Source organism: Ostrea edulis, chromosome 9 (genome assembly GCF_947568905.1).
Source record: "Ostrea edulis chromosome 9, xbOstEdul1.1, whole genome shotgun sequence".
Lineage (NCBI taxonomy): Eukaryota > Metazoa > Mollusca > Bivalvia > Ostreida > Ostreidae > Ostrea > Ostrea edulis.
In genome coordinates this window covers 68,335,186-68,348,406 of record NC_079172.1, presented here as the reverse complement: position 1 = coordinate 68,348,406, position 13,221 = coordinate 68,335,186, and the positions used below count along the sequence as shown (strand labels likewise).

At 34.1% G+C, this 13,221-nt stretch overlaps 1 protein-coding gene across 1 annotated transcript in view; it reads left to right on the top strand.

Annotated features, from left to right (window-relative positions):
• The first annotated feature begins 270 nt into the window (after window positions 1-270).
• The window catches only part of LOC125658787 (uncharacterized), a 30,399-nt gene continuing 17,448 nt past the window's right edge, over window positions 271-13,221 (top strand). Inside the window, exons 1-2 of the mRNA XM_048890206.2 lie at window positions 271-389; window positions 12,405-12,459. Coding sequence (XP_048746163.2) covers window positions 12,420-12,459 — 40 coding nt within the window. The 5' untranslated portion in view covers window positions 271-389; window positions 12,405-12,419. The remainder of the gene's footprint in view (window positions 390-12,404; window positions 12,460-13,221) is intronic.

The following is a 13,221-nucleotide window of genomic DNA, read 5'->3' as shown; positions in this document are numbered from 1 at the left end:
TAAGAATGACAGGCTGATTACCCCCCCCCCCCCCCCCCCCCCCCCCCCCTATTTCAAAGTACGTGTAGGCCTATGTGGGAAAAAAAAAAATGATAGGATAGATTTCTTTTATACCATGCACGGCAGGAGATTTTTCCCCTTAGAAAATATTAAAGGTTTTAAAGAACTGGTACAACCTAAGAAAGCTTTAATATTTAGTGTTGACACACACATATTTCATTAAATTATATTAAATTTTATTTTTCATTCTCATCGGGTTTGAAATACCACGGGGCTTCAAACGAAAACGAGGTTCTTGATTGGTCGCGCTAAATTGCAAGAGGCTGAGAGAAATTGTTGCTTTTTCACAATGTGCAGGAAAATTTGTGTTGTTGTGTGATGCATATATGGTAATTTTTGTTTAAACATTTAAATGCAATGGAGGTCAATATATGTTAAAACGATATATAGATGCTATCACGTATGTGTTTGTCTTGCCACTCATGGTAAATAGCGCCATTATTTCATTCCGAATTTACTCGGGGAAGAGGGCCTGAAATGATAAAACAAGATGTTTGACATTCTTGGTAAATAGCACCATTATTCAATTGAAGATTTACTCGGGGAAGAGGGACTGAAATGATACTAACAAGATGCAAGAGTGTAGGGAGACATGTCAAAATTTTGAAAACAAATTTATTGTTTGAATTCCCAAATGAATACATTCCATTAATTGAATGCAGCAGAGGAAAACACCAGGTAATTACCAAAAGAAAGGTGCTGAAAACACTTAGATATCCTGTAAAGACACACAGGGTGTGAGTTGAAACTTCTATATATCAGCATTCTCAAAGTTTCAGTCATATTGAAAGAAATTGAATGATTTATGGCTAATTTTCATCACCAAAGAGGGATACTCCAAATGCTATTTATAGCAACTGCATTGGACATATTGTATTTGTTCTTTTTCAATCAAAAGTATTTTAAGTTGAGTGAAATATACTTATTTCATCTTCAATTTCTGGTTACTTTGAAAAGCTTATGAAATGATATATGACATAATCACCTGAAACAGCATTCCTCTAGGTTAACATGGCTACTGATGGTGGTGAGATATACAATCAGATACACAAGATATAAAATTAGCAATGAATCATTCAATTTCTTATGAAATTTAGACAATAATTATATTATATAGGCCTATGTATTTAAGTATGATTTAACACCCTTTAGGTGTTTTTTATTTATACATGGGTGTTTTCAGTTCTTTTGATGTTTTAGTAATTTCTTGGTGTTTTAGGTCTTTCTGCAAATTCCATGAATCTCACCAGGGGTTTGTTCGAATGACTGAAATGACACAGATTCCAAACACACCCAATGTAAACACAGTTCATTAATTGATTCTGCTGATTACAACATTAAATTGAAAATTTTCTTCCGCTGTAGCATAATTTTAAGAGTGTTAAAAACGTTCATTTCCTTTAAACCTTTTGTTTACTTTGTTTATTTTGTGTTAGAAGAAAACATTGATCAATCCTAACTATGAAGCTGTGGACTTTTCACTTCCTTTAAACCTTTTGTTTACTTTGTGTTAGAAGAAAACATTGATCAATCCTAACTATGAAGCTGTGGACTTTTCACTTCCTTTAAACCTTTTGTTTACTTTGTGTTAGAAGAAAACATTGATCAATCCTAACTATGAAGCTGTGGACTTTTCACTTCCTTTAAACCTTTTGTTTACTTTGTTTATTTTGTGTTAGAAGAAAACATTGATCAATCCTAACTATGAAGCTGTGGACTTTTCACTTCCTTTAAACCTTTTGTTTACTTTGTATATTTTGTGTTAGAAGAAAACATTGATCAATCCTAACTATGAAGCTGTGGGCTTTTCACTTCCTTTAAACCTTTTGTTTACTTTGATCAATCCTAACTATGAAGCTGTGGGCTTTTCAATTGATGCATTTTTCAAGGGTTTGCTGAATTCCAAACCTGTAAAAAGTTACCTTCTTTTAGCATTGTAATAAATTTGCATCATTTAACTTATTAGTAAGCATTGCAATGTTCTTACAAAGTTATATGATAGAAATTGTCAGAAGAAAGAACATGACCCACAATATGCCATTTTTGGCCTACCAAATTTGGAAAAATTAAAGAACACTTTAGAATAAATCTAAGATTATATTTTTTATCCATAACATGAGCCAAGTTGTATTGCGCAATCGTTTCCTCACACCGGATGTTTAAAGCACTCAAGTAAATGCCCAAACCTACCGCAGTTTCACGTTTTCCGGGAAAATCGCATAAATTTGCCAACTTCAGTCTATAAATTCACATGGGCCGCATTACTCACGACTCAATTTTGTAAACTAAAATTAAAATGCAAAGTTAGATTAACACTTTCCATCAAAAAAATTAACTCGTAAGCAATGCGGCCATGTCGAAAAAAAAAAAAAAAAATAACAAAAGTGTCGTCTGGAAACGTCAGATTCCAAGGACGTCAATACATACATCTAACGCAGTTGATACGACTCAAAAAGAAACAGCAAAGAGGTGAGTTTTTATGTTGTTATATATTTTTTAAAATAAAAAATCAATATCTAAACGAGTAAATATGAGAGTCATGGCCTATGGTAAAAAGGTACGGCGGGGGGGGGGGGGGGGGGGGGGGGGGTTACACCTATCGTGTATGTTTGATTCCGAAGTCCGTTCCGATGGCTTTAAAAGTACCGATTTCCCTACCTTTTGTTACTTTAAAAATGATATTGTTCGAAACAGAATGAATGTTCGAATCAAACGTACAGTACAAACTTATACGGCCATACGGAATACCCTAGTTAGAATAATCTAACTGTGTCTCGGGACAGGCCCTCACCACAATCGGTGCCGTAGGACATTATCATTTTAACGATAGATTTCAATTACACAGGCCCAGCATGTACACATATATTACGCATGGAGATGTGCGATATATATTCAGACAGTATGATCTATCGTATGAATTTGTCCATTGGTTCTCACAATTTTTATAAATTTTGTACGTTTAATTATTATAGGCTACAGTTCAAAGTTTCTTATAAAATATGAAGTCTCTCAATCGTAACTGTAAAGTTGTAGCAACGTGTTACATTAACAAATGTCCGAATATTACGGCAATGTCAAACACGGCGCGGCTGTGAGCTCTATCTATTTTACATTTGTACTTGAGAATTTGAACGTACAATTTTCATACATCGAACGGAAAGGAAACAATTATTGTTTTGTTTTCAACTTCAACTATTTAAGTTCGTAAATTCACAAGTCCCTTGTATATACGTGGAAAGAAACCTACAAAAACACAAAGAAAGTTTGTTTTTAATGAAGTAGGTCAATTTAAATACATATCAAAATATATCTTGTTAAATAATATTTGACATAACTTGTGTTGAAATGTAAAGTATTCATTTAATTATATTTACTTTTTTCAATTGAAGGGCAATAACTCTAAATGGAAAACATAGTTTACTAGTGGAGGATCCTATTTTTTTTCTTCTTTCGTTTTGTTTTATATATACACACGAAAATCAAACGCTTTCATTGATTTTAGAATTTTTATTTTGTGCTATAGACAAAATTGATATTGAAAAGATATGTTTTAAATGTTAGGAAAAAAACCCAATCTATAAAGGTGAAACGGCAAACCCCCAACCCCCCCCCCCCCCCCGGCCCCGAAAATGTATTACAATACTACTGATAATTTTTCTATTATTTATATTATTTCATGTATGGAGATGTGCATGGTTTTTGCACCAGTTTTCTTTTTGGATTAGGAAAATGGTTTACTTTTTCCTTAAAAAAGGACTTTGGAAGGGTCCATTAAACAGACCCAGGTTGGGAGATTTCAGGCTCTCATGGACTTAATTTCCGTGGAAACGAGGGGGTTATTTATATTCGGTCTTTCCTACCCCGGGATAGGAAAGACCGAATATAAATAACTTCCTCGTTTCCACAGAAATTTACATGGACTACATAATAGAAATAAATTAACCATGTAATATACATTGTTGTAAACCCCATACCCCCTCTATATTTCACACTGACATTAATCAACAAAACATTTGAAGATACACATTTTCAGTTTATTAGTGGAAAAAAAATAATTTCAAGTTTTTGAATACAATTTATTAATTGATTCACCAAGCATTAATTAACAAGTTAATTGATTTATAATTAGATTTTAGGAAAAATAACCTAGGCTAATGGGTTTTAACATGAAGATAAGATTTTCATCCAACCCAAATTGTATATTTTAATTACATGTATATGACATAAATATTTCAGATATGCCAAGGAGGAGTGGTCCCTAATTCTTTCTCTGTTTCAACTGTCCATGGAGAGTAAAACCAAAACACAGATCCAGGATTTCAAAGAAATATAGGACAGTGATCACCACTCTGATAGGGAGGGCACCATCTGATCATGATTTTCTGTGCAATATATGCCAGAGTGTGTGTGTTGCTCCCATATTAAACAGAAGAATATCAAGTCGGTTAGGCAACAGATTCAAGACAGTCCAGCACCACCACCAGCAGTAGCAGTTCTTCCAATTAGTCCCCCTTCTGTATCACTCCCATCCCCATGTACATCAAGAGGGCACACTTCATGCTGTATCTGCGAGTGACCAGGTCCAAAGTTAGTTGTAGTCCCAGTAGGAGTAAGGCATGAAATCTTAATTTCAAAAGAGGCCATCATTCGCTTCTGTACAAATCACCTACAACAAGACATAGAAGAACTTGAACCTATTGCTGACAACACCATGTTCAACAAAACAGGAGTGACATAATTAATCAAACAAGTTTTTGAGAGCTGAAGTTTTGAGAAAAGAGAAAATAAGGTTGGATTTTGACAACAGTGAAAGTCTAACAGTGAGCATCAGAATCTCCTGGGAACCCCTAAAGCTGCTTTTGAGGACTTGCTGACATATGTAAACCTGTAGAATATGGAAACTTGTGCTAGATAAAAGCTTTATAACCTTTCTACCAGTGATGTATTTGTTGACAATAAAAAGGGTATTTGATTTTAGCATAATAATTACTTATCATGAACTACTAGTATTATCATTATGATACTTAAGGTATTCCATGTATAATGAAAGGATAATGAACAATTTTGAAGGATTTAGATCAACATAAAACTTTATTGTTAAATAATGATGGAAGTGAAGCAGATGAAATTTACATGACTGGTAAATGATTAGAAGCTGACCTTTTTGCACTTAAGACTTTTTGGAAGAGTTGTCTGCCCTTTGTAAAAATAAGGAAAATCTAATTTTCTAAAAATGTGTGTGGTCAATGATTAATTTTATTTCATATTTTCATAAAAAAGAAAGTGTATGTAACTTTCTACCAAGAGATTAGTATGAATATATAATTTGTTTTTAAAATATTGTAATAAAAGATGCTTTTCCCATATACTTCAATGTTAAATTCTAGGTGAAATATATCAAGCAGTAAACAAAATTTAGAAAATTCCTACCGTGGGTTATTTTTATTTGATGAACCCTTCACAATGATACCATGATTACAAATATTCCACGATCCATTTATTAGATATGAAATATGGTCATTATACATTGAATACCTTAACTGGCAAATAACAAACAACAAACATGATTTGTAAATGTTATTTCCTGTATAGATCTACATGATACTTCTATTTTGGGAACATTATGAAAATAGGCCAATTTAGATTATTTCTCATTCTGTGGCATTTACAAGCATGTATAAATTACATGTAAATGCAATATAATCCAAACAATTTAAAACTACAGTGCCTTAGGATATATTCCATTTCAAATATGTATCTAGATGTAATTCTATTCAAATCTATATTAATGTCTGGAAGATTTTTAGATCACAGCTCATGAATTACGTTCTGTCAGTCAATAATGTATTGCACACTGCAGGGCCGTAAATTAACCTTCAATTTGGAGGAGGCAGGAAATTAGGCGGGGGTCTGGGGCCCCAGGCCCCCAGACGCTGAGCACATTTTGTGCACACTGAACACGTTTCGTGCAAAATCCTTGATTCTAGGGCCTTCTAAGATGTTACTTGACTAACTCATTCTAAAAGAAAGATTTGGAATGCTTTTTAAGGGAGGTATCATGTTCTTAGTTATTGGAAACAACATAAATTCTATATGAACTTTAAATTTTAATTTTTTTTGGCTCAAAAGTTGGAGGAGGCAGCTGCCTCCTCCGCCTCCATGTAATTTACGGCCCTGGCACAAGCATTTAAAATTGTTGGTTAAAAGACCTCAGTATCTTTACATGATTAATACGTATAGGAATATGCAATTATTGATCAAGATAAATACAGTAAAATTTATACAGTATCATTTCTCAAATCGTATTTTCAGAGTCAATAATATACTGACTCTGATCCCCTATATCGGTGTTGTGTTGTTATTATTCACGCTATGAAATCTACATGTACATGTAACAAAAAAGATCATTTGATACTTACTATTAGGTGTCTACAGTAATTTTCCTTTAATCAGGTTTCACAGCAAATGCTCGTTGACCGTGTAATTCCGAGTAAATTCGAATTGAACATGTTTTGACGAGACGCGGTGTCAACTTATTTCGTTACCATTGATATCGATACTCGGTCGTTTTAATACAAAAAAAACCCCAAAACAACCAAAAAAACAAAACAAAATCCAAAAACCATGGAATATGATATGAAACAGAATTGTTCCAATGATTCACTTCTTTCACCATGTAAATAGACTACATACTATATTTATTCTTATTTCAGTATTTCAAAATTCAAGTAAAAATAATTTAAAAGTAAAGTTGAACAATCACGGCTTTGAACATCATTTCCAAAATATTTCTTATTTCTATTTCCCATATTTGGTCAAAAATGCTTATTATGATCATTGAATTAGCCATTCTAGCTATTTGAGTGCATATAACTTGATATATTCAGAGATTTATAGGTTCATGTACATTGTACATGGTCATTGCAGGTTTATTGTTGTGACGTGTATCCCGAAATGTTAATTTTTTAACATTAAATACCACAATATTCAACGTCATATTAACAAAAAAGTATAGAATATATGAAAAAAAGAAAAACATTTCTAGAAAGCCTATATCCAGAAGATTATTATATACGGAAATTATCAATATCCCAGGCTAGGCCATTTTTCATGGTTCGTGGGTCATGTTCTTTATATCCCGTGTTTAGGGCGTATCTAGGGGTGTTTTGGTGTCGGTTAATTTTATATCCCGTGTTTAGGACGTATCTAGGGGCGTTTTGATGTCAGTTAATTTTTGCGTCATTTTGGTAAGTCCTTTGGCCATTTTTGTAATTCATACTAGCACTTAAATGAACTAATTCATGATTTTCCTTCAAATTTTGTTTTTCACTTTTAATGATCAAAATCTACTGTATAGCGTGTTTAAACAGTTTCACTAAGGCCACACCAATTTGTAAAATAGTTTTTCGGATTTTCAAACAAAAGTGAGGCGAGAGGGCAAAATTATTTTACAAATATTATTTTTAATTTTGGAGATAAAAATTATGAGGCGAGCGAATACAAGAAATATAAATATTTTTAATTGAATTAAGTGTGATTTTAAAAAGCGGGCGCCTAAAAATGAAGATCTAAATTCATCAGATATCATTTGTTTACCACATAAACTTAATATTTTTCAACTTTGTTGATATAGTTTACAATAAATAAGAAGTATTTCAGGTTTCAAAGACTTATTTTCTTTATACCTAATACATGTACTTTGCAACATTAACTGATAAGGTCTTTTTCAAGAATTTTATTTAAGTTTCATTTCTACAAACTTTCGATTCAGAGATATGCATATTGCTAGGGACACATCCAGTTTTGACATTCATTACAAATGCAATATCCATTGCATAGCTTTGAGCATTTTCTTGAATTTTGATAGGACATCACCAAACCTTTTGTGAATTTGTCGTTAACTGTCGGTCCGGTTTAAAATAGTCATCGATCAGTACCCCTTGCTTGTTGTAAGAGGCGAATAAATGGGGCGGTCCTTCAGATAGGACTGCAAAAACTGAGATCCTTGTCACAGCAGGTGTGGCACGATAAAGATCCCTCAGTGCCATAAGCGCTGAGCATAGGCCTAAATTTTGCAGCCCGGCAATGGTAACGTCTTTCATGTGTGTGAAATATTCTCAAGAGAGACTTCAGTCAATATATAGGCTAATCAAACAATCAATCATACACTGTCAATGTTCTCTAAATAGTGGCATCGAATAGCGCTTCAAAAGTTTCATCGGCTTCCAGTTCGATTCCAGCATAAGGAACAACTTCCAATCCAGTGTTATGAAGTATTGTACATATTAAGATAGACATCATGAATAACTTAACCGTATTACACTGTTAGGAAATTTCTCGAGAGCCCGCGCTTCTGTCATTTCTCAGCATATACATCAAGGTTATTTGTGCGCTTGTTGTAAAAACTAAAAAAAAATATTTACGGATATTTTTGAACATGTGGGCGGATATTATTTTTTGATAATATTATAATTTGGATTTGTTACAAATAGAAGCGGCGAATCCGACGAACTAGATTACAAATTGGCATGGCCTAAGAAATTTAGGTTATACATTATGACAGAAGTTCATGGTGGCGTGTAAACAAAGATTGTGGTATGTTATTGTATACAAAGTTTTCAAAAATGTATGGTTATTGATAGACATTTATTATATATATTATGTTTGAAGTATTCTTTAGGTAAAATGTGACATTTGAAAGTAAAATTTGTGACTGTAGAATTAAGATGCTTTAAATTATAAAATTAGCATTTCACTGGTTTGTAAACATACCGTTGGTATTAAAAAGACTCGAGTTTATTATACCCCCTGCAACAAGTTGTGGGGGGGGGGGGGGGTATACTGGAATCGGGCTGTCCGTCCGTCTGTCTGTAGATGCAATGGTTTCCGGGCTCTAAAGCATTATCCTTTCCACCTACCGCACCATATCATATATATGGACTACCCATGGGATGAAGACGTTCCCTATCGATTTTGGGGTCCAAAGGTCAAGCGCACTGGACATGGAAGTAGCAATATGGTTTCCGGGCTCTAAAGCGTTATCCTTTCCACCTACAGTCACCACATCATACATATGGACTACCCATGGGATGAAGATGTTCCCTATCGATTTTGGGGTCAAAAGGTCAAAGGACACGCGCACTGGACATCGAAGTAGCAATATGGTTTCCATTTAAATTCTTTAACGGCTTTTTTCATCGCATGGAGATGCTGTGTTCCTAGATACCTTTTGGATCATAGTACTGAAGTTTATTCTGAAGTTTGCGAAAATAAGAAGTTTATACCTATTACCAACACCCTTTGGGAGATTGGGGTAAGCAGGGGGTATTCTTAGTGAGCATTGCTCACAGTACCTCTTGTTTAAAACAGAGTTAAGTCTAAAATGTTTCTTTTATCCTTGCATTCAGTAGGTCCAAATTTTGGTTGTCAACATCAAATGAGTTATATTTTTATTGTTAAACATCAAAAATAAAAAAAATTAAAAGTGAACCAGTCCCTTTAAAACTCTATTATGCACTTCCGGTGTGTGTATTTCTACAGGCTGTACATTTGTGAATTCAATTATAATTCAAATTCTAACTACAAATTGGTATATAACACCTCTGTGTTTCATCAAACCTCATCAAACTGTCAACCGAGAGACAAATAAATATGTAAACTTTGAAATCATTTTATTAATGCAAATTAAGGTTCTTTATTTTGATATCAAATTAACTACCCGACGAATATGAAGGAAAACATGTCAAAACGATATGATCTTGTTGGTAAATATTTTTGGTTACTGTAAAATCTGAACCATATCGACGTACCTTCAATTTCCGAATTTTTATCTCTCAAACTTGCGATTTCTCCAAGTTTTATCAAGTTCCCTTAAACTTGGAGTTATCAAGAGTCACCTGTATATAAATAAATAAAATTTTACTTTAATTTTCATGAACAACATTTATTCTTACTGGCATGCTATGCACTACATGGACAAGTTCATCACTGATAAGAGAGTTAAAGGTAAATTCACACTACATAACAAGTACAGTGTCTGCATTCAATGAATAAATAAATATAAATAAATTCATTGAACCAATGTAAACTGCAGAAATTTAGTGAAAATAAATCAATGTTAAATTTTATAAGATAAAACTAGCAGAATTACTTTGATCAGTCAGCAGAAGGTTATATTATTAAAGATAACTCGGAACACGAGTTATACAAAGAGTTACCTCTCTTTGCTTTTAATTGCCCCTGTCTTTCTTTCCTTCATTGATAATCAAACAGGTTATTTTCAGTTAATTTGTTTATGTTAGTTTGTGTCAATTCATAGCGGTGAAATATTTACCTATTAATGACTGTTTAGGTGGTTGCAATGCTTTTATGGTGTTGCTTTGGAAAGCAATTATTTAGTATTGAAAACGGGAATATTTTTTTCTAGATTTCATTGGGCTTGGGACTAGTGATATGTATAACTAATACTCAGGTGACCAGTAAAGCCTCTTGTTGAGAAAATTACAGGTTGTTGAACTTTAAGTCAGTTTCAAGGAAATATTATAAAGTGAAATACATGGTTTGTCTTTCTAACTCATCTCAGTACTGAAGCTAGGGCCTTTGTAAACAACTTCAAGATGTGCGCATTGCAAGGATTTCGATTCTCAGCAATTTTTTCTTGTGTTTGGTGTTTACATAACATTTTGAGTTTGGTATGTCATCACCCTGATAAGTTCATCAGGCCCAGGTCACTGATAAAGTGGTTACCCACTTTGACATATGAGTTTCTTCGCTCTCCTAATGTGCGGATGAGAGACATAGCTGAATGTTGGAGAGCTTGTTTGGGAATCGTTTTAAATTGATAAAGATGTAATAGATAGGTTATTGACTGTTCTGTTGATAGAATGAGATTCTAATAGGTCAACAGAATATTGTGTTGACCCAATCATAACTATTCGACTATTTCCGTAACCGCAAATGAACCTTGTATGTGGATCAACGCCATCAGAGGATGTTGCCATGTGTACACAAATGTAACCATGACGTCCCAGTCGTACATTACAATATGAAACGTGAGCTTTCAAATGCAACTAAGATATCATGCATATGTAAGATATTCTACCACTATCAATTTCCACTTGAATTAGAGTGAATAAGACGTTAAAGATACCAAAACTGAATCTGGTGAAAATCTAAATAACACAGTATACAGGAATTTGGTTCTAGCCCTTCAACCTCATCCACAGGCTTGCTTCCGATGAAGAAATGCATCGATTTGATGCAATTCTTGCGCCGCTGATCCACATCCGAGTCTTCTTACCGGTTACGGAAAAGGATGAGCGTGTGATCCGATTGGTGTTGGCCAATTTATTTGTTTAAGGACACTGCTATCAGGGATTAAACTTAACCAAAAAATCATGGTAGCCAGCTGGGCCCCTAAAAATCAGATTGTGGTTGTCCAGATGAAAATTGATGTAACAGAAAGTAAACAATGTCAAACGTTTATTCATACGTCAATAAAAGAATGTGATTATATGCAATATGTTCAATTGTCATTTAGTAACTTGGAAACGATCAAATATCCGTGTGTAAATTGCTGTATTAAAGCATTTAAGTGCGCTGATTACGTAATTGAACTCTAAGCGGAAAAACGTATATAAATCAAACTGGCAATAAATGGAAAATATCGATCGCCAACTTGGGCAACTGAAATACGAATTCTGCTCGCCCAGTCAAATTTTCGGTCACCATTGTTGACTGGGGGAGTGTAAATTTCAATCCCCGACTATCTTTGGAGGGGCCATATATTGTATGGATAATCTTACAGAGGATGGTTTGATCAAAGGTAGGGTCAGAATACCCAACATTTACCACAAGAAATCACAATAGACCAAGGAACAGATTGACCAGTTATTGGGAAACTGTTGACAGAATGGAAGTGACTAATGTGTAATTTTTGTTGGAGGGTGGATTGACTGGGATGCATACTCTCCACTGAAAAATATCTGTATGCCCTGAAAATTGTGTGTAGGAGGGGGGGGGGGGGGGTTACTCTGTCCATCCGTGCCTCTTTTTTCTGTGTCTGCAACTATGTGTATAAACTTATCTTGGTTATAAATTTAAAAATATTGATAGGAGAAACTTCATACCTAGGTTTAAGGTCAGTGCTTGCCAAAAGTCAAGGTCAAAATTTACTAAACTTAATTTACATTTTCAAACAAGATTATGACGGTGTTCATTTTTTGCTTTGCACACACGTAGCCAGCTGTAAAAGTACAATGGAGCTAATCACAAAGTCATTATTTCATGTTTTACAGTTTTTAAAAGTATGATGGAGCCATACATTATTTCTTTTTGTTTTTCAGCTTTAGAAGTGAAAGATGTCTAAGGAATTACCTGCTCCAAACCCAAGTGAATTAGGTGACAATTTTTTCTTCTTTTGAATATTGTAAATATAGCCTGGGTAATTGAATGAAATCAGCAGAAAATGAAAGAAATATTGGTGCTGATTTTGTAATAGAATTTTTTTTTAGGTAATGCTAATCAAATGATCACCAAACAAATAACGCCTCACAACTAGTAACACCTGAATGTAACAAATAACGCCTCACAACCAGTAACACCTGAATGTAACAAATAACGCCTCACAACCAGTAACACCTGAATGTAACAAATAACGCCTCACAACCAGTAACACCTGAATGTAACAAATAACGCCTCACAACCAGTAACACCTGAATGTAACAAATAACGCCTCACAACCAGTAACACCTGAATGTAACAAATAACGCCTCACAACCAGTAACACCTGAATGTAACAAATAACGCCTCACAACCAGTAACACCTGAATGTAACAACGCCTCACAACCAGTAACACCTGAATGTAACAAATAACGCCTCACAACCAGTAACACCTGAATGTAACAAATAATGCCTCACAACCAGTAACACCTGAATGTAACAACGCCTCACAACCAGTAACACCTGAATGTAACAAATAACGCCTCACAACCAGTAACACCTGAATGTTTTAGTAAGATGTCATACCAGGAACATGTACCAGTTAGAATTCAGTTTTTTATGGTGCGATATTCAGAGGACTGTTAAAACTTGTGGATGTCTGCTACACTTGTGTTTTATGGTCCGATATTTAGACGACCGTTAAAACTTTTGGACATCTG